Below are 21,361 nucleotides of genomic sequence, written 5' to 3'. Positions count from 1 at the left end.
GGAAAACAGTAGGTGTTTATTCTATTTGGTACTTGCAAATTTTGCTTTGTAACTGAATTCTTCACTTTCCCCTGTCCCACAGTGCTCATCTGACTACTACGGAAATCAACAGAGAAGGATCTCTCCATGTCTGTGGGCCTCAGGTAATAGCACATGAAAGATGTGTTTTGCACAGAAGACAAGGGAGGGTGCAGAAACATATACAAGTTAACATGTAACATTCACAGTGGCTGCCCACCTCGTCCTTGTCTCTCTACTATCTTTGGTTGATCAGCTGCTTTGGGCAGGTAGTTTCTTGTACGGCTATGTAGTGGAGGGAGGGAGCAGTGACACAAAGGACAAATGCAGGATGCTTCTTCACTTCCTACAGCCCAACAGCTAACTTTAACCCCGTGTTGTTACAGGCTATCCCAAAAGTGTATGTATGATAATACTCTTTGAAAGCCTTACAATGTCCTGGCCTCAATCAGCTGAGCTTCCCCTGAGCCCAAAGGCAGCCATGAGGCATCATCCTGCTCTCTCTGCAGCTGCTATGGCTTTAAAACCTGGGTGACTTAGGAAGGAGGTACAGAGTTTTATCCACTCATGCCACCAACCTTCAGTGACTGGAGAGCTGTGACATTCTTTTGGGATGTTGTAATGCAGTTTGATCACTGACCGCGTTCAAGTACAGAGTTTTCTTCATGGTTCAAGGAGGTTATTACCACCTCAGTTAATTATCTGTAAGGATTCAGACTTCAGCAAACTTTAATTATCCTTCCATCAATCTCATGGTCATGAAAGCTTAGTGGGGCTAATTTTAGCAATACAAATCTCTGTCTTGAATGGAAAAGCTGCTTTTTTTTCCCCTTTCTCTTATTTTTAAATGTTAAACATGTCAGAGAGGATTGTTGAGGGCTATTCCCCTCTCTTAGAAACCATCATAAGAATGCATAATACTTGATGAAAGTCATAAGAACAATACCATCTGCAGATATGAAGGTTTGATGTTAGAAATCTGGCATGAGGCAAAAATTACCAGAATGGGGTTCTTGAAGTCCACATTTAATCCTACAAATAGGCCATTGGAAAATGGCTTGGTGCTCAGAGCATTCCAGTGGACAGGTGCCTAAATAAGTCTTATCCAGTGCCTGTAAGGATAGGGTTTGAGTTTCTATATGATGGTGTTAGACATGTGATGTAAGAATAACAACAGCTTTATTCACTCAAGGCACTACATTCAAATCAGTCAATCTCCCTTCTGTTTCTAGCACTGGGGATTGTGATGGGATCTCTAGAGGATCAGCTGAATGTGTAGTAACATAGCTGCTCTAACTGAAATTCCTGGTGGCTGAAAACAATAGAATCAAGAAGTCCATCAGTTAAGTGTTAACTCTGGAGCTTACTGATGAGCACTGGGCTGTCTACACTGTTAATGTTTGGAGTCTTTTGAAAAGAAAGAAGTAGTAAGTACGCTCTGAGGCCCAGCCTGCCCAAGATCATAAAGTGTGTTTATTTAAACCATAAACCAGGACTCCTTTGGTAATGTTCTTACACTACTGTCTAGACCCTGAGAAGGGAACTTCAAGAAAAAATAAAAGGCTCACTCAGTATGGAAGGATCTGTTAGATACTGTGCTAGTTTGAAGCTAGAGGGTTTTGGTGAGAAGAATTAGAGTACAGGCGCTGTGAAACAATGGTGATGTCTACTTCACTCATAGGCTTGCTGAGATGTATAAGAACTAGAGTGTAAGCATAGATAAGGGAGATGCTCTCTGGGCTGTGGGCTGCATTTCTCTCTAACCTCACCCTCTGCCTCTCTGATTAATCCACCTGCTTCCTAACCCCCTGGCCAACCCTCCAATCTTCCTTGGGCACAAGGCAACGTCTGGGGTAATGCAGAGAGGGGTGGGAGAAGGTGGAAGGGTGGTTGAGAGCCCCTCCTGGGAGGGGTTTCTGGGAGGGGAGTTGTGTTTCTGTATTACCTTTAACCTTGTATATTTCTGTCTATAACTGTATATACTGTGAATATCTGCTTGTATATTGTGCTAAGCTGTAAATAATAAGCTTCATTCAATTTTCAGAGCCGTCTGAGTCTAGTCTGGGTGATTTCCAAAGTGGGGGAGGGTGGGTAACACCTAAACCATCACAGATACTTAGGCATTCTGGTAAACAGCTCTGATGCACCTGAAGGAAATTAGAGGATTTTCAGTACTTTAGGTACTGGACATAATTGCTGGGTATATTACATATTTTCTGTGTGGCTTTGGATGAAGTGCTTTGGCCTTGATTTTATACCAGAAAATGAAATAGGAGTGTAGGTACTGACTTCAGTGAGATCAGGATCAGGACCATTGTTGTTCTATAATTTCTAAGTATCCCATCTGGTTGGAAATTTTAAGACCTCACTGCTTGCAATTTACAAACTTTAAGCCCTCTGCAGAGGACATCAGCGAGTGTTCCTAGGCTGTGTAGCTCAGAAGTAGCCTGCTGCCCTCCTGGGTCTCTAGCTGTCAGGCAGACCACCTTGCAGATTGGATCTCGCTCCCTTGCACAGAGCATTTTGAGCTTCCAGAGCAGGGAAGTACTTGGTGGGAAGGTTTTTTTTGTCCTGACACTAAATTGTAAACTATCCAAATGCACACTGGGAACTGTGATGTTTTGTTTTCACCTGCCACTAACAACTGATTTGTTTGGAGTATGTTTCTTGAAGTGCTCTTTGTAACCAAGTGGCTCTGCAGTGGCTATTATCTAAAGCTCGAGTTTTGCTTGTGGCTTCAAATTATTACTGTAAACCAAAGAATATTTAAGCATCGTGTTCTACATGTATATATTGATAGGAAGTCTGGCTAAAAGAGAGAAAGAGAGGGAAAAGAAAACATGAGCAGAACTTTGTTTGAAAGTCAGAGGATTAAAAAAACAATTGAAAGTTTCAAGGTAACTCTAATTCTTCCTCTGCTTGTTATGTTTTCCATCCTTGCTGAAAGCTCTAGGACTCCATCCCAACCCCAACCTAAGCAGTATTGACAGGAAAGGATTATCCACAGGAATGTGACATATTTACATCGAGAGAGTGCCAAAGGAAAATCTTTCTGAATGGAACAAAGCCAGCCTTATTTGAACAAGTTTCTTCCTCTAGAATTGTGGATGGACACAAGGGTGTGGTGCAGGGTCATCACTATTTAATATAACCTATTTTTTTCCCCTAAATGTCTCATTTTTCTAAAGTTTCTTACTTTACTACAGACTAGAATGTGTAGTAAAATGAGAAATTGCTTCTTTGGTTTTTATTCCTGTCACACCAAAATTGAAATCACTTGGGAAAATATTTGTCCCCCAGTGCTAAGCTGAGCAGCTAGATAGCACTGTCTTGGAAAAGATTTATATTATTTGTATATCTGTAGCAGCCAAAGGAGCACCTGCTCCATAATCTCCAATATTAAAGAGGCAGGGTTCAGGGATCTCTTTTTATGAGGTCCTGCAGGCAACTACTGTGATGCTGCATTAACTCTGAATAGCTCTGGGTTTTAGTATTTGCATTATAAATGCAGGAATCATCAAGCTCTGCTCTTATAAAGGGATTTCTGAGCTCCCTTTCTCAGGGTGTGAGCAAGCACTGACTCTTGAGAAGACATACATTGGGAGCTTACAACATATTGCATTCTGGAAGTTCTGGAGAGCTTTTGCTATGTGAGCATTTTTTTGCATTGGTATCCAAGGCAGAACCGCTCTTGAGCATCCTTGGTCAGTTTTAGATCAAAGGGGTTCTTGGGGAAAGACATCACATTGTATGCTTTTTGAGCATCTCATTATCAGGTTATGTCCTGCATGTATTTCAGTTCTGTGTCTCTAACATCAGTAAGTATCTGCTCATGGTTGGCAGAGGATGATAGTGACTAAAATGCACGCAGGAAGGGCAGGGTAACAGCAATATATGAGCACTCAAAGGATCAGCAGGGATTAGCATCTCACCATGCTAAGTATCATACACAGATGATAATAAACCCCAAATCAAAGCAACCACAGCTTCCCCTTCACTGAACAGCAATAAGCTGCACAGATGATGGCACAACAAATGCGACAGGGACCAGTTATTAGCAAAATGGCTAAACTGGGCAGGATAAGTGGCAGTTTCTTCTAGAATCAGCCAGCACTAGATGCAGATTTTCCAGGGGGGTGCCGCTGTGGGACCCGGAGAAGGAGGATGGGGGGAGTTGCCGTCTGGCTTTTGCAAGCAGGTGCCAAGCTGGGAAGGAAATCTGGCTGGTCAGTCAGACAGACGGGCAGACCGCACAGCCCTGCTCCAGCCGCTGGCTGCCCTGCCGCCCCGCTGCCACCGGAGGGCGCCCACCCGCCACCACCTCTCTCCGCTCCCGGCCCCGCTCCCTGCCCAGCTCCTGGCCCACATCCCCTCCCGCCACAGCGGCGGGGTCGCTGCCTGGCCCCGCGTCCCAGGCCGTGTCCGCAGCGCAGTGCCCTGGCCGCCCTGCCGCAGCGGCAAGCGCGGTGCCAGCAGTATTTCTACCGTAGGTACTGCTCGCTCAGACTTCCCGCTGCCATTCCACCACACTTACCGGTGACCGGCGGCGCTACTGCCGGCAGCCCCTCAGCCTCTCCTCAGAAGACGTGCGTTCTTTTTACAGAACCACCGTTAGAGAGTTGAAGATTGCTTATTAGTTTCCTTCATTCCTATTCTCCCTTCAATCTTCCCTCAACTCTTTTTTTTCCCCTTATTTATGTCTGAAGAGGCCAATTTTTTCTGGCTTTTTCCACGGAATGTTGTACCTTTGATTGTAGTTTTCCTCTTCGAGTGTCTCCAGCTCAGCCACACCTCTCTTGAAGTGCTGCAAAGCAGACAGTGCCCTCGGCAGTGCCAGGTAGAGTAGAAGCCCACCGTGGGTGGTTTTAGGCTGCTGGGGTGTTTGTACATCCCGGAACTTTGTCTACACTACCAACTAGCTTACATCAGATGGAAAAAAGACTTAATCACTAATCCCAGTTTTAATCAAACCTCTAACATACACATGCAGAAACTCTGCTGGTGGTTACAGGTCATTTCATTTCAGGCAGTGGTTAAAGCCCCACTAGGAGAAACCCCTTGCAGCTGCAGCAGGTTGATCTCCATCACGTTTGCTAGCCTATCTGTTTGGGCAAGCCCTTCGAAGCGTGTAATGGTTTGGGTGTTCCCCACCCTCCCCCACACACACACTTTAGAAATCACCTAGGCTAGACTCAGCCGGCTCTGGAAAATGAATGAAGCTTTATATTTACAGCTGGCACAATATACAAGCAGATATTTACAGTATATACAGTTATAGACAGAAATATACAAGGTAAAAAGGTAATACAGGAACACAACTCCCCTCCCAGAAACCTGAGTCCCCAGGAGGGGCTCTCAACCACCCCTACACCTTTGCCTTGCCCCTCTCAATCTTACCCCAGTCCCAAAGAAGAATGGAGGTTCAGCCACGAGGTTAGGAAGCAAAGTGGATTAGTCCAAAATGAAGGGTGAGGTTAGAGAGTAAGATGCAGCTCAGCCAGCAGCCCAAGTGAGAGTGGTTATCTAATGTTTTTATTTCTTGTTCCCATACATCTCAGCAAGCCTATGAGGGAAGTAGACATCACCATTGTTTTCCTTCTACAGCCTGTAATCTAGTTCTTCTCACCAAAACATTCTAGCCTGCTTCAAACTAGCACAAAGTGTGGTCAAGTCCATAGTGCCTTGGCCTAATGGCTTCTCCATTTATAAGATGAGAGATGAAAATTAAGACAAATGTTGAAGAACTCAATCAATACCTCATCAATCAGGTGCACAGTTTCTGTTGACATTTGCAGCATGACTGTAACAGCATATTATCAATGGCCTACTAATAACGTGAGGAAAACCGGCAACACAGATATTAGATTGCTTGAGACCTTCTCCTCTGCTTTAGTACAAAGTGTAAGACCAATGGTGAAGAGCAGTGCTAGGGCTGCTCGTGCTCTGGCAGCATTTATGAGGGAATTCTGTGTTCAATGAAACCATCAGGCCAAATATAAAAGTTGAACTTCCAGCCAGTTAAGAGGTCCTTGCTGCTTTGCCTCCAGCAAAGCGTGCCTCCTTGCACACCTCCAGACACATTATTACTGATGATTATTATTATTTTAATTGGTGAAATAAATAATTTCAATAGGTTGCCATAAAAATTGTATTGTTCATTTTTCATTTAGTCTTTGAAATCATGTCAACAGTTAGGGCTGGGCCAGCCACTAGACAAGTGACAGATGCTATTAACCCCTTTTCCTTCCCACATGGGGAACTAAAGGGGAATAACAGAAACAGACCTTAGGACTAGGGGGGAAAGGCAACAAACCTAAGGCAGCTTTAATGGAAATAATAATAAAATTAAATATATACACATTTATACAATACCAATAACAAACTCAGCTCTCCTGATGGCAATTACATCACTGTCACCACTGTTGCTGTGGAAGTTTCAGACTGGAACTGGATTCAGGAGTAAAAGGACTAAAGACAGAATGGGTAAGAATCTTCTTCAGAAGCTGGCCATTGAAGGAGAGAGCTTAACTTGTGTGATTGCTCAGCACTGTATCAAATAGAATGTATACAAAATGAATGGAATACTTGATTGGTCAGTTTAGAGTGACCAGTCCTGTCCACTTCTCCCCAGAGATGTGGACTTTTATTTTCTGCAACCTCAGTGTAGTACACAAGATCCTGATCTCCATAGGAGCAATAATAAGCAAGAGTCTTTCTGCATACAGATCCTTAATGCAACTATAAACATCAAGAATTATCACTTCTGGAAGCAGACTGTGCCTGCAAAAATATGCTGTTGACTTTAGAAAGTGCTGTTGGCTGTAGAAAGTGCAGTTACTTGAAAGAGATTTAGCTGAAAAGGTAAAATCATTGAAGAGTTTAGTTCTGTTCTAGCTCAAACTCAGATCAAATATGGCACAGCTGCACTGCTGACTTTACAACCTCTATTAAGCTCCTTCATCATGTGGCTACTACCCTCTGAAAATCACCGCATGCTCATAGGCAGCTTGCTGACAATAGGTTGTATTAGGTAGAAGGGCTTGTGTGCTCATATTGAGCACAAGTAGTCTAAAAGGGATTACCTGCTTCTATGAATTTGGCCTCCGGAACTGCTACAATGTGACAATGCCCATACTCCAAATTGCTCTTTCCCAAACTTTTTAAGTCCAGGCATCCATCATAAAGATGGTATTAGTTTATGGGCCTTGCAATCCAGCATTCAAAGCTATGCAAAAGGTTATATAGATTATATGTATTTCTGGACATTGTTTCTGTTCTACATGCTTTGGGCATTGAAAAACTCTTACCAAGGCACTGCTGGTGGTGTCTGACATAACATTCATTCACTGAATAAATGATGTATTTCACATCTCATCTTGGGCTTCTGAGCCTGGTGGACAATACTGATGACATTGGTCTGACTCCGTTTTCTAGAATTTGTCTGCAACCACAACAGACAGGACTGCCTCCAACATTCCTCTAATAAAGCAGAAAACAAGTACAGGGCTGTGTCACATTTGGTGCTTCCTCCAAACCCTTTCCTGTATCCCTCTGGAAGCATACTGAGAAACACAACTTTAAGTAAGCAGCAATCAGAAAAAGGTGCAAAGAATATTCCAAATGTTTATTATGTATTAAAAATACCGCAAATAAGCCATACAGTTCATTTCACAGTAACCTAAACAACATTGTTCAAGAACTTGAGAAGTCAACAAAGGACAGTGCAGTTCCAACAGTGACAACAGTTACCATAACGTCATGGGGACCCTTTGCCAACAATTCTTTCCTGTTTACAGTGGTAACATTAGATATGGTTCAGTATCTTATTTACCTGGCAGAACAGCTTTTTACCCGTGCTGCTCCCGCAACCACACTACTTCTGCTGTCTCTAGGAATTCTTCTAACATAGCCACAGATTTGGCTAATGCAGGCTGAGATGAACATGATGCTCACAATCTATTTTCTAAGTATCTCTGTGGAGACTCATTTCCCAAATCTCTGGAGGAAGTTCAAAAGTAAACTTGAAGGGATATTTGAAATCCTTTCTAAAAGAAAAAAAAAAAGCCAAACCAACCAACCAAATAAAAGAACCCACCCCACACAGAAAACCAAGCGAGTTCCATGAGAAAGTGTTTTTTTCAAATAACATCTGAAGAATTCTGACACCTTTCCCTCACTCTCAGCCAGCTCCTAGAAGGATCCTTTGCTACCAATGTCCCAGGCAGTCACCCAGTGACAAGAATGTTGACAAGGATCAGGCACCAAGTCCTGAATATGTAACAAGAGTCCAGGTCACTGTCAGCTGTGTGAAAACTTGGAAATGTCTACGTCTTAGAAGCAATTCTGCTGATTTCATGCTGATTTTCCCCTTTGTGTGCTTTGGAGTGAACTATTATTGTTGACATGCTTGCTATACATGGAACATACAAGATGTAATTTTGATTCTTCTCTTTCCTCATTCAAGTTCGTATTTTTTATGGAAAAGCCTGGATCACAGACAAATCAGGCCTTTCCAGGAAAGATACAACCTAATCACACAAAGAGTCCAAGAATATGACAAAAATATTGCTGTACCCCCTTGAAGTTAATCCCATCCTTCAGATTTCCAATCTAAGCATCAACTTCCTGCCCCATCAGCTCAAGATTCTGGCAGATGCCCCTGATCGCCAAGACTCAATCTCTCCAGCCATGTGACAGAACACCTCTCTCAGGTGTTAGCCCCAGGAAATCCCACTAAATTAAAACATTCCCTTCCTTGGGGTCAGGTAGCCCCTTGTTAGCTTCTTGGTACAGACTAAGGACTCACAGAAGTATGCTACAGCTCAGCTGACAGCTGGTAAACATGGCTAAGCTCCAAACTGCAGAAATGGCTAAGTTGCCTCAAATGTGGTCCACACATAAGTCTACCAGTCTAAAGGTTTAAGACCAGGGTGTAGTTCTGTGCATTGGTTTCTTAACTCAAAACCTACCAGTAAAATTCTTAGTGTGTACAGCAGTGTGCTTCTGGCACCAGAACAGCTATGGCCCTTCCATGTGGGATATTTAGTGTCATAAAGTGAAACACCTTCAAGCCACTAAACATGTGCCCATGCTAATGACACTGTAGTGTCTTAGTTATACCACTACAGTTACAGCTGTACAGCTTTATAGAGATGAGCCCTTAGAAATTCAACCCCCAACTAAACTCATGTTTTCTTAACAGAAATTTTTAAAAAACAAACAACCCCCCCAAAAAAAACATTACACAAAAGAGAAATAAAGGAAATAAGCAGAACTGTCCCTATTATTAAAGTATTCTTATTCTCTTTGGAGGTATTGAATTGTTTTTAAAAAGAATTAAAAAACTGGGCATACAAAAGCTCAACCCATTGTTAAGTGCACAAGGAGCACTGCTGCCTAAACTTTTTCATGTATTTTCTCTACTTTCACAAACAATCTTTCCAGATCATTCCTCAGATCATCTATTGAACTCTTCACAGACTCCAAATTGTTCTCATTATTTTCAATCTTCACCGAGTATGAGACTAAACTATCCACTGCAGTTCTTATCATTTTCAAATCAGAATCAACCTGACTGACAGAAGATCTCAGTTCATCTACAGAGCCTTCTACAGATGAAAATTTTTCAAGATAGCCTTGAGAAGGTGCTTGACCTGTCTGAAGAGTCCCTTGATCCAACAAATTACTAATTTGTTTCTGGACATCCTGAAGAGCACCAGAGGATGGCAGGTCACTGATGCTTCTCCTCAAGTTTTCCACATCATTGTACAGTGAGGTCTGTGATTCACCAAGATTTTTCAGAATGTCTGTGACCGAAGTTACATCCAGATCTGAGACTCCCTGTAGAGCAATAATGCTTTGTTCTAGGGTACTGAGCTTATTCTCATATTCTGCCTCCTTAGTAAAGAAAGACTGCAACTTTTCACTGTTTTGAGCAGCGACAGAAGTTAGAGACTCTAGGCTGTCTTCTATATGCCTCAGTCGAGAGTCCAGTCCTTCACCGTTCTTACCCAGAGTTTCTAATGCCTTTCTAAAGAGTTCATTTTCTTCCCATTTATTGAGGTCAGCCTTAACTTGCAGTAAATCTTCATCCAGTCTTTTAATGTCATTTGGGAGCTGTATAATAGAATCCTCGGCTCTCAGAACTTTCTCTTGTAAAGCTTTTAATGAAACGTGTTCAGTATCTGCAGCCTCTTTGAATTTCTCATGTTCTTGTTTGAGGTTGACAAGCTCTTTCACTTCAGTATACACATCAGACTCCATGGAGTCAATTGTACTCTTCAAGGTCTCTATGTCCTTTTCTTTGGCTTTCATGGAGGCTTGCATCTCATCAAAAGAATCTTTTAGCATCTTAATATCATGTTTATATACATCTGCCTCTTCTAGTGAATCAACCTTTGCTTTCATATTGTGGATTTCATCTTGGCTCCTTTGCTGGACTTCAGTGAATACTGCAATGTTATCGTTTATAGACTTGGTTAGCTCTGTTAGTCTCTCTTCCACTGTGTTCTCCAGAGATGTGAAGTCTCGTTCCCTTGCATCCTTCACCATGTGGATTCCATCAGACAAGTCTTTCAAAATTTCATTTTGCAGCTTCTGAAGCACTTCACTTATCCTGTTTATTTCACTCTCTCCTTGTTTCACAGCCTTCTCAGTAACCTCTTGCTTCTGCTGTGTAATTTTCATCGTAGACTCAAATTCTCCAAATGTGGCTTGAAGGGAACGCACCTAAAACAGAAATCCAGGTGGTTAATACTTAAAAATTCATCCTTACCCTGTGTGTCTAAGATTGCTATGACCCTTCTTACTATATGAAATGATGGCCTTGATCTTTCATACTCCCTGCCTGAGATGACCCTATGGCACCAGCATCTACAGCCCTTCAGCTCTACAGATACATACATCTTCTGATGAGGATCCTTGGTCTCACTGACCTGACACAGTCAACCCAGGAATTCTGCTGCAGTGAAAAAAAAATCTAACTCAATTCTCCAGAGTTTGCATCTAGACCAATGTCTGAACATGAAAGGAATTTCAAAGTAGAGGCAAAGAGCAAGAGGCAAAAATAAGGGGAAAGAGAAGCTGGGAATGAGAGCAGTAATTATGACATCTTGCTGCTCCTAGACACAAATGAAGACACATACTTTTCTTGATAACTGTATTTTAAGATAAGAACCATAGAAAGTCTTTAAGGTTTGAAATACTTATTACCTCATTATTCACACACATGCTCTTAGTGAACAGGGACATACCTATGTACACAGGTAGAGAACGAAGCCATAGCAGCTGTCAAGTGGACTGATTTGCATCTATCCCAAGTTAATACTCACAGAAAGTAGTAACCACTGGATTGAACATGCTATTAATCTTCCCCATTACAAAAACTAGTTGTTTTTAGTAGCGGCAACAGAGGAAATGTTAAGGGATGAGTGGCCATATTAATTTGCTCCCACGTTTAAAGGCAAGATGCAGGCACATCAAGAGGGAAGCACACATTACTTAATTCTGAGGCCAGAGTCTCAAACCTGTGGAGAAATCTTTTTATGCATTTTTGGCTTGCCTTTTTTAAACCTTGTAAAGCAACCTCAGAACTCACACTGGCTGTAACAGGAATCCAGCACATAGAAAATCCCTCCTGGCTTTGGCAGGATGGCAAAAGCCAAGAAAAGCATGTTGCCTTCCCTCACACTACTCCTTGTGTCTTAGGGGTTTATTAATCAGTCATGCCACATGGGCTGCCATGTTTACTGATTAGATACACAGCTGGAGAGGTGGTTTTATTTTATAAATAGAAGGCAGTATATTTTATATATTCTTAGGAAGAAATATACAGAGCTTCTATTTTTTTCCTTTTTTGAAGGAGGCTTTAGCAGTTTCCAGTCATATTCTGAACCTATAAATTATTTTCAAAATACCCAGCAAATTTACTCATTAGAAATTAAGTTATACATATATTCACAAGACAATCCCTGACTAAATCCTCCTTTGTCTTCATGGAAGTCTGCACTGTATAAGGATTGTAAAGTCTGGCCATTAAGACTTGCCCTTGCTTCGATACATCACTGCAATCGGAAGAAAACTCATGAAGATTACTTTTTCCCTTCTCTTCTGTAAAAAGGTTTGTACTGACTTCACAGTCACTACATTTATCTAGTGCTCACATATGAAATTAGAAACATGCTAAGGTGTGAGCAGGGCGAGGAAGCAGGCAACACTGCCATAGGTATTGCAGCATGGTACCAGCCATTACACTGACTTATCAATCTCATCTTCACAACGTCTTCTTACCTGTCAATTCATTCTGATCTTTTCCACACAGAGCTTTTTCTGTATCACTATAAACGGACTTCACAAATCTAAAGAAGAGGCAAGAAGGTTCTACTCCTCCTATTTTGATGCATTCTGACCAAATGAAAAAATTCTTAACTGAGATTAACTTACCTTCAGCTGTTAGTCTAAGAAAAGGCTTAGGAAATGGGCCCAGGAGAACTCTCCACAGGACCAGGTCTCTGTTGCTATACATCTGACAGAGATAGATCTCACCATCACCAGAGTGAAAGTTCTTTCTAATTGTACTTCCACTGCATTTGGCCAATTCTCATGGTGTAACTTGAAGGTATTCTCCTACACTTTCAGCTGAGCAAGCAACTGAAAAATCAAAAAGCTCTAACATAATAAAATGGACTGGGGTCTTCAAACTTGACCAGCTTCTAATTTGTTCTGTCCCTGCCAAGAACCACTAAGGCTCAAAAGTAAACCCATCACATGTGATGGATAAAATTCACTACAAAGTTTGCCTGTATTGTGTTTATGGCTCATAAAGTTCAAAGTCATAGGCTCTGAAAAGTTTAGCACCATAAATACACATAAACATGTATCTATAGCTAACAACTATGTCTTCTCTATCTTGTGTTTAATCACCAGACAACTTAGCCTCTCTGGGAATTGTGCTATATTAAAGAGTAAACTTCCACATCATTTCCTTTCTCCTCCTATTGCCAGTGTGCAAAGCAGATGAGTTTAAATAACGCTTAGTCCTGATAGGACTAATGGCAGTAACAGACTGAAGGGCAAAGTCATTTCCACACAGCAGCCTGTGCTGATGGCACACTGCAAGTACAATGCAGGACTCTGCACTTTTGTAAAGCAATGAAATACAACCTGGTCTCCTCTCCCTCAAGTATGTTCTTCTGTAAAGACAAGACCAAACCACAGCAAGCAAAGCTTTCAAGGGTTACACTGAAACTGTGTGTGATCTCTTTTCCCCCACCTTTAATTCTCGCATTTACTGTGTGTCTAACATCTGCCATTTGCTATACACAGACAAGTGAAGTTTCAGTTCTCTTTGAAACTATTTATAAACATACACACATCTCTGAGAACATATAACATATACCTAGGATTTTCTGCAATGACATGGATATGGGAGGCAGTAGACTGTACCCATTCCTATGCTTGCATGAGCTTATATATTGCACATATGTCTGAATTCTATACTCATGTATTGTAATCTTACATCCTGCATTCCCTGCCATTGCAATTTCTTCCTTTCTCCAAAGAGACTGCAAAAATGCCTTAAACTGTAGGAAAAAAAATCAATACTTGATAGTGTGAATCATGGCCCAGTCGTCACTCAGTAAAAATTCCAGGATTTAAAGTTAGCTTCAGAAACAACACTACAGCCCTGAATTTTGCAGCTCTTTTCCTGCCTCATACAAGATTTCCTCTTCCTCCTTGTTGTAAGAGAAAGGAAATACCAAGACTAACCCTACAATCTCCTCGTGTGCACACTGCTGTGCTGCCAGAAGCATCACAGAATGGATGGAGAACCCTTGCCAGTACATATCCCTGCCATCCCGTCCCTCCACCATCAGCCCAGGTCCACCCTTGCAAGAAATACAGGGCATCAGCACACTGAGCTGTGCAGAAAGCAATCAAGCTAAGACACAAACTCCATTTTCTTTGATCCAACTCAGTTGTAACTTAGGCTGATTTCCAACCAATTTAACCATTCCCTATGCAGGAACTTGTTTATATGTTGACAATACTTTTTCATATGTCAATTTTGAAAGTTTTAGGCACCACAAGACACATCCAGTTGGACACGACCATTTGTGATGCTCTAATTTGGGGACTAATAATGCCCGAATGAAAAAACGAGGAGAGAAATGCACATTTCTTTTGCTTCATGCGAGCCACAACCTTTGCCAATAACCTCACAGTTCTTCCACAGTCCTGGGCAGCCCACAGATACAGCCGGTCTCACTCCCCTTGGCTGAAGGCACTGGCAGGAATTTGGAAGACAGGGTACTGCAGAAGAAGCATTTCTGGTATGTCCTCTGCTGCTTGGTGAAGCTGGCATATTTTTCCACAGCACGCAGGGATGTCGAGGTAGGATCCTGCCACATCCGACCATGCTGTCGCACCATCTCCTCCGGTGCACACACCGCTCTGCCACGCTTGCTTTCACGTTGCGTGAATCAAAGATAGAAAATTAGCGCCAGGAGGCCCTCAAAACCTTAGGTCTGCACTTCTGCCAACACGTAAGCGTCCTGACAGTAATACATAAAATGGCTTCACGCTACAGCCCTGGGAGCGCACACTGAGCAAGGAGCCGGCTGTGGGCTGTCCCGGGGGCCGCTGGCTGGCCCGCTGCGGGGTGTCCCACCCGCCTCGGCCCGGCCTCATTCAGTTATGCACTGTCTGCCAGGGATTTCTCGCTTTACCGAGGCCACGTTTGCAGGCGCGGGGCACGCTGGGGCCCAGACTCCATTTGGCTCTCTAATGCTATGAAAGCATCTTTACGGAGGGAACACTGAGCGGGAAAAGCGGGAGGGGTGGGAGAATGGGCCACGTCTGCTTTTCCGCAAGCCGGGCCATACAAGGGCTACGTGGCTGCTCACTTAAGGGATGAAGTCCCCGTGTCCTGCAGGAACAGCTGCTGCCCCCAGCCCCGCCGAGAAACGCCGAGCGCCCGATGCTCCTTGAGTGCCAGCACGCCCTCTCCCCTGCCCCGCGAACATCCTGATGCCCTCCGACAGTGCCCGGCGCTGCGCTACCTTCTGCACAACGGCGTCCAGGGTGGCGGCCAGCTCCTGTCGCTGCCGGACGGAGGCCTCGCTCTCCTGTGCGCTCCGCCCGACCTCCTCCCGCAGCTGCAGCACGTACCAGCCGGCAGGTAGCACGGCGCAGAGCAGCAGCCCCACCGCGGCGCCCAGCAGCAGCGCCCAGCCGCCGCGGGAACCGGCACTGGAGCGACCCCCTCCTCCTCCAGCGGCGGCCCTGCCGCCTCGGCCGTGAGACGACGACGGTGGCTTCTTCGTCGTCGCTTCCTCGGCGCCGCCCGGCTGCGCGCCCCGCTCGCTAGCGGCGGCGGGCGGACTGCCCCCCTTCGGGCCCCGGTGCTTCGCGGCCGACATGGCGGGACGCCGGCGTCGTACGCGAAGCCAGAGCAGCGGCAACAGGGGAGGGATGGAGAGAGAGCGGGGGCGTCGGCCCGGGCAGCGCCAGGCTCCTCGCCCCGCCCCAGCCCCCGCCCTGGTGGGCCGCCACGCACACGAGGACTGCCCCGGTTCTTCCACAGAGAGTTGCCACGCACACGGCTTGGCCGCTTCCCGAGGCAGGCTGGGCAGAGGGGCACCCTACGATGTCAGACTCCTTTCTGACCGGGGCTGCTTCGACGATGGCTGCCCGCAAGACCCTTTGTCGGAGCGGAGTTCGCCAGGACGTCTCCCCTCGCAGCCCTAGCCCGTTGCTTTTCAGTCTTGTGATGAAGTTTTGGTGGCAGATCCTCCCGCCTCGTGTGACTTCTGCTTTGCTTGTTTGTGACTGTGGCTGAATCGACTGCTGCAAAGTCTGACAGCATGGGGTGGAGAAAACCTTGTTTTCTTCGCTCACAACTCACTTTCCAGTTTCTGGTGTCTCTAAGGCAGAGATTCCGCATCGGGCTGGTCCTTGGGCACACAGCACAGCCTTGAGCGGCAGGAGGCTTTCCAGCTCGATGCAAACTCTCATCGGCGAGTTTCACAGTCTGCCTTATCCGAGCACCCTCGGTAGAGGCCACCAGCTCAGCACCGACATCCCCGCGGAGGCTTTGCGTTCTGAGCATGCTCGTTTGCCTCACTGCGTCGGGAACGAGCTCCCTGCGCTCATTTTCCCAACACGGCATGTCCCGGCACAGGAGAGGAAAAACTGAGCAGGCCTTCCCCAGCACTCCAGGCTGGGCCGGGCAAGCTGTGGGGCACAGGCTTGCCGTTTGGTTTTCTTCAGGCACTCCGGTTTTATTCTGCTTGTGAGGAGGCAGATTACAGGGAAGTAAGAGTTGACTGATTTGGATATGCCAGCAAAAAAGGAGTGGAGAAGGAGAGAACAAAACAGAAAAGGGATGAGGACATGGACAAACCAGACTGCTGTGCATTGCATTAATTAGAGGTCATATTTGGGAGAAAATATCAGATCATGTAATGGAGAGTCTTTATGAAGGGAACAGAGTGGGCTTGACGTTGCAGTTTTAGGGCACCAATAATAGATAAGAGGTGGGTACTGCAGAGAGATCTGGATAGGTTAAATCGATGGGCTGGAGTCAAGAGAATGAGGTTTAACCAGACCAAGTGCCATGTCCTACACTTTGGTCACAACAACCCCAAGCAATGCAACAGGCTTGGAGAAGAGAGGCTGGAAAGCAGCCAAGTGGAAAAGGATCTGAGTGTGCTGGTGGATGGCTGGCTGAACATGAGCCAGCAGCATGCCCAGGTGGCCAAGAAGGCCAACGACTTTGTGGCCTGTACCAAAACCAAGGTGCCTAGCAGGAGCAGAGAAGTGATTGTGCCACTGTACTCAACCCTGTTGAGGCCATAGCTTGTGTACTGGGTTCAATTCTGGGCACCATAGTATAGGAAAGACATTGAGGTCCTGGAGGGTGTTCAGAGAAGAGCAATGAGGCTAGTGAGGGGTTTGGAGGGTGGGTCATATCAGAAGCAGCTGAGGGAGCTGGGGTTGTTTAGTCTGAAGAGGAGAAGGCGAAGGAGAGATCTTACTGCTCTTTACAACTACCTGAAAGGAGGTTGTAGTGAAGCTTGTGTTGATCTTTCTACCCAAGTAACTAGCAAAAGGACAAAAGGAAATGGTTTTAAATTGTGCCAGGGATGGTTTAGACTGGATATGAGGGGAAAACTTTTTTACTGAGAGAGTGGTGAGACATTGGAACAGGCTGCCAAGGGAGTGGGTGGAGTCATCATCCCTAGAGGTGTCCAAGAAGTGTGTAGATGTGGTGCTCAAGGGTATAGTTTGCTGGTCATGGTAGTTAGGGGTACGATCGGACTCGCTTTTAAATATCTTTTCCAACCTTAATGATTTTATGATTCTACTCTGGTTACTAAAGAAGCAGGCATGTTCAGGGCTAAACTGTTCTTTTAGATGACATACTGAAACAATCTAATCAGGTTGTCCTTGATAGCTGAAACATCTTATAAAAGTATGTAAAAAGTGCTACTAAATAGTGCAGTGGGCTTTTTGTTCAAACACGGTGTCCTAGACTAAACTAGTGTCATTATAATGTTAAAACCACACTTCCTAGCTGGGAGACCCCTGTCCAAAATAAACCCCTCACCCTATGAACATGTGCAGTGAATTTAAGAGAAGCTGAATGGGAAGCAAACAGGAGATTAACCAATATATCATTCACTTGAAGCTCCTGATGCAACTCTCTGACCTTCACAGGACAAGATGTGGGACCTGAGCAGAGAACTGGCAGCACATTCAAACTCTAAAAGGAGTAGAAGTTCCAGAATGTTTTTTTTTGGGGGGAGGGAGACGGGACTGTTTTGTTTTGGGTTGGTTCAGTTTTGGTTTACATTTACAATACCAGTTTTTCAGCTTTTAGCTATTCTTTTGTCAGTCCACAAAGGGACATCCAGAAGGAAAAACAATGACCTATTCAAAGTATAGTTGTTTGAGGGAAAGCATTCTTCAGAGACAGTAAATCTTAAACCCAGTAAGGATCACAGACCCTGATATCAGACCAGCAAATAGAGCCTTACTACTGCTGCCAAGGTTTAGGATGAACTGAACTGCTTGATCCGTACGTGGTGTTCCACTGAGTAACTACTTGCATGAGTGATAGAAACAGAACTTCTAGTTTATTCTCAAACATTTTGCCAGCATAGTTCTGTCAAATGCACAGATCTGAGGCCAAAGGTCACTAGCTAGAGAGGATGCTGGAGTGACTGCAGGTTATAGACACCAAAACAGAACTTGGTTAGCTGCTCAGATCCTTACAAGTAGCAGAGAGCTTGCATAGAGGCAGGACCATGTCTTAAATACATCACAGAGGTGGCTAGCAGCTGATACAACAGGAGCTTGCACTGAAACAGATGAGGAAGCCTCACAATACTCTGTCCTCATTAATAGTGTGGGAGTAGAGATCTTCAGCAGTATACAGAACACCCTGGGAAGGCTAGGACTGCAGTTTCCACAGTGAGTATCCACAGCCTTAACTGTCTCATACTTTGTGATGAGGATCTCAGATCTCTATTTAGAAAGGGCCTAGAAAGTCCAGGATTTGTAGCAACACCCAGGACTTTAGCTCAGAAACCATTTATTTCAGAGAGTTTCTCATAAGAACTGAGCTCTGTGGATGTTACCAGAGTAATGATCAAGATCATCAATGTTAAGCACAGAATCATAGAATAGTAGGGGGTAGAAGGGACCCCTACAGATCTAGTCCAGCCTTCCTGATAACGCAGGTACATTTAGATCAGGTTGCACAGGAATGTGTCCAGGTGGGTTTTGAAAGTCTCCAGAGAAAGGGACTCTACCTCTCTAGGCAACCTATTCCAGTGCTCTGCCACCCTCAAAGTAAAGAAGTTTCTCCTTAAGTTCAAGTGAAAACTTCTGTGTTTGAGTTTGTCCCCACTGCCCTTTCTCCTATCAGCCACCACTGAGAAAAGCTCAGCTCCATCCTTATGACCTCCCCCTTTAGCTATTTATATGCATTTATAAGATCCTCTCTCAATCTTCTCTTTTCTGAGAACCCCAAGTCTCTCAGCCTGTTCTTGTAAGAGATATGCTCCAGTCTCCCAGTCATCCTGGTGACACTGTTGGACTCTATCCAGTAGTTCCCTGTCCCCCTTGAACTAGTGTGCCCAGAACTGGACACAGTATTCCAGCTGAGGCCTCAACAGTGCAGATCAGAGGGGAAGAAGAACCTCCCTCAGTCTGCTGGTCACAGTCTTCTAAAGGCACCTGAGAAAAGTGTTGGCCGCCTTGGCCATGAGAGCACAAAATTGGCTTATGGTGAAATTGTCCGTCAGCGCTCCCAGGTCCTTCTTTACAAAGCTGTTTCCCAGCAGGTCAGCCCCTAATCTGTATTGATGCATGGGGTTATTCCTCCCCAAGTGTAGGACTCTACAGTTGCCCTTGTTGAACCCCATGAGATTGAGGTTCACCTCTGCCCAACTCTTCTGCCTGTTTAGGTCTTGCTGAATTGCAGCACAGCTTTCTGGTGTGTCAGCCACTCCTCCCACATTCAAGTTTCCCTGCATGAAGAGATGTAAATCTGTTTCACAAAGTAAGGTAGCATAGGTATCTGTCATACCATTTCTCCTTCTCCAGATGGACAGTGACAAAGAAACTGCTAGTGGTGTACTAGCTAAGGCTTTTTCTTACCAAGGAACCAATATAAATTATTTCTGAACAAGACTACCACTCTACCAACAGCTTCTCATTGTATTTGGCACAGTGGGTCAAATTATTTTCTATGTACAGAAAGATGACTGCTGAAGGAAGTGTGCATTAGGAATTTGCTGATGTGATGAAGTAGCTAAACACTGCAGACCAGTGTGGTTGGGAGTTGACTGATGTACCATTTTTCTGTCAGAAATGTCAATATTCTATTTTGCATTTTTGTGACTTTGAAGCCAAATACTTCAGCAGGGAGAAGTAGCAATTCTCACAAGACTTACAACTTCTTGTAATACAGGAAACTCCACAGAAGAGCAAGATGAGAAAGCATCTCCACACCTGCCTTGTAGCCTGACTCTTGAGCCTATTATCAAATCTGGACCTGATGGTCTCAGTCAGTCCAGAGTCTTAACATCCATCTGTTAGTGCTAAAGCCAGTCTGCCTAGCTCTGTTATTAGGATTAGGGCAAAATATCTTGTGACTTCAAGTTATGTTCTCAATTTAGTTGTCATGGGCCCTGGTGTAAACAGTAACATCCCTTGCCTTTACCTCTCCTTCCACACTAACCATGAGTTAGCCACATACTGGGACATTATTGCCCTGCAGAGCCAAATGCAGCTGCACATCTTATCCACTGAGTAGCTGTGTTGCTGTTTGCTGGATAAGGCAGTGCATAGAAATAAATGGCTTCAGAGGTACCTCTGAGATACTGTTGGCAGCACAAAACAGTGGACCAAAGCAGACACCACAGAGGCTGGGTGAAGACCCTGTGGTCTATGTTGCCATGGCACGGAAACATTGTCCTTTACAGTGCATTTTTCACAAAAAGCATTTAGAAGCAAGTTTACTCAGTGAGACTGGGGCATCCCTTTCCCTCCCTGTGTAAACCAGGCCACTAATTCTGGGTTTCCACAATTGCCATACAAGCAGCACACAAAACAGACCCTGAGCAACTGGTCATAGTGTTTGCTGCAAGTGCTCTTTGTATAACCTTAGATGATATAGATGGTTAATTAATTAAAGGTGTTGGCAGACATCACAACGAAGGCCAGAACTTGTGTTTCCCCCACTTCTCAGATGCCATATAAGTCAAAATGAATGTGAAAAACAATAAATAGTGTCCCTGCAAGGCTTCTGTACACCATCACTGTCTTCTCCAAAGCTCTTTTGAGCTTCTCTCGGATTGCTGCCATGTGATGTGCACAAACTGGGGCAAAGTAGTGCAAACAGTTATTTAAAATACTCTTCTTTACGGACGATAGCAGATTAGGCTGTTGGACTTAATCCCATTTAATGTCTCTGAAGTCTGGGCTCAGAGCAGCAGGGCTGACAGGTGCTCTGCATTGCGGGGAGAAAGCACTTCTGCTTGAGAAGGGCATTTGGCACTTGCATAGTGAAATTCTGTTCCCTGCTTCACGTCCTTGCTTCTACAGTAGAGGTTAATGGGACCTACAGCGAGGTTTGGTCTATGTGGAATACACCTTCAATCTCATACAGTTCATCACAACTGCTGAAAAATTACTTGTGGGAAGGAGACCTCTGGCTTTTCATGAGCAGGGCTTGATACAGCTAGCTTCTGCTTGGGAGATAACTGCCACTGTTTTGCCCCGCACACTTCCTGGTCAGTGAGGCAACAGTGGCATGTAGGTCTGGTGACAGGAA

General features: G+C 44.6%; 1 protein-coding gene across 1 annotated transcript; it reads right to left on the bottom strand.

Moving 5' to 3' along the window:
- Positions 1–7,621: 7,621 nt before the first annotated feature.
- On the bottom strand, positions 7,622–15,551 carry CKAP4 (cytoskeleton associated protein 4). Its single transcript, XM_064155410.1, has 2 exons — positions 15,078–15,551; positions 7,622–10,746 (listed from the first exon to the last, which is right to left on the bottom strand). Exons 1-2 carry the CDS (start codon positions 15,435–15,437, stop codon positions 9,415–9,417), a joined length of 1,692 nt encoding a protein of 563 aa, XP_064011480.1. The 5' UTR covers positions 15,438–15,551; the 3' UTR covers positions 7,622–9,414.
- Between the last annotated feature and the right edge of the window lie 5,810 nt (positions 15,552–21,361).

This window comes from Pogoniulus pusillus, chromosome 15 (genome assembly GCF_015220805.1).
Source record: "Pogoniulus pusillus isolate bPogPus1 chromosome 15, bPogPus1.pri, whole genome shotgun sequence".
NCBI lineage: Eukaryota > Metazoa > Chordata > Aves > Piciformes > Lybiidae > Pogoniulus > Pogoniulus pusillus.
The sequence above is the reverse complement of the archived record's forward strand: the minus strand, read 5'-3'. Positions and strand labels throughout refer to the sequence as shown.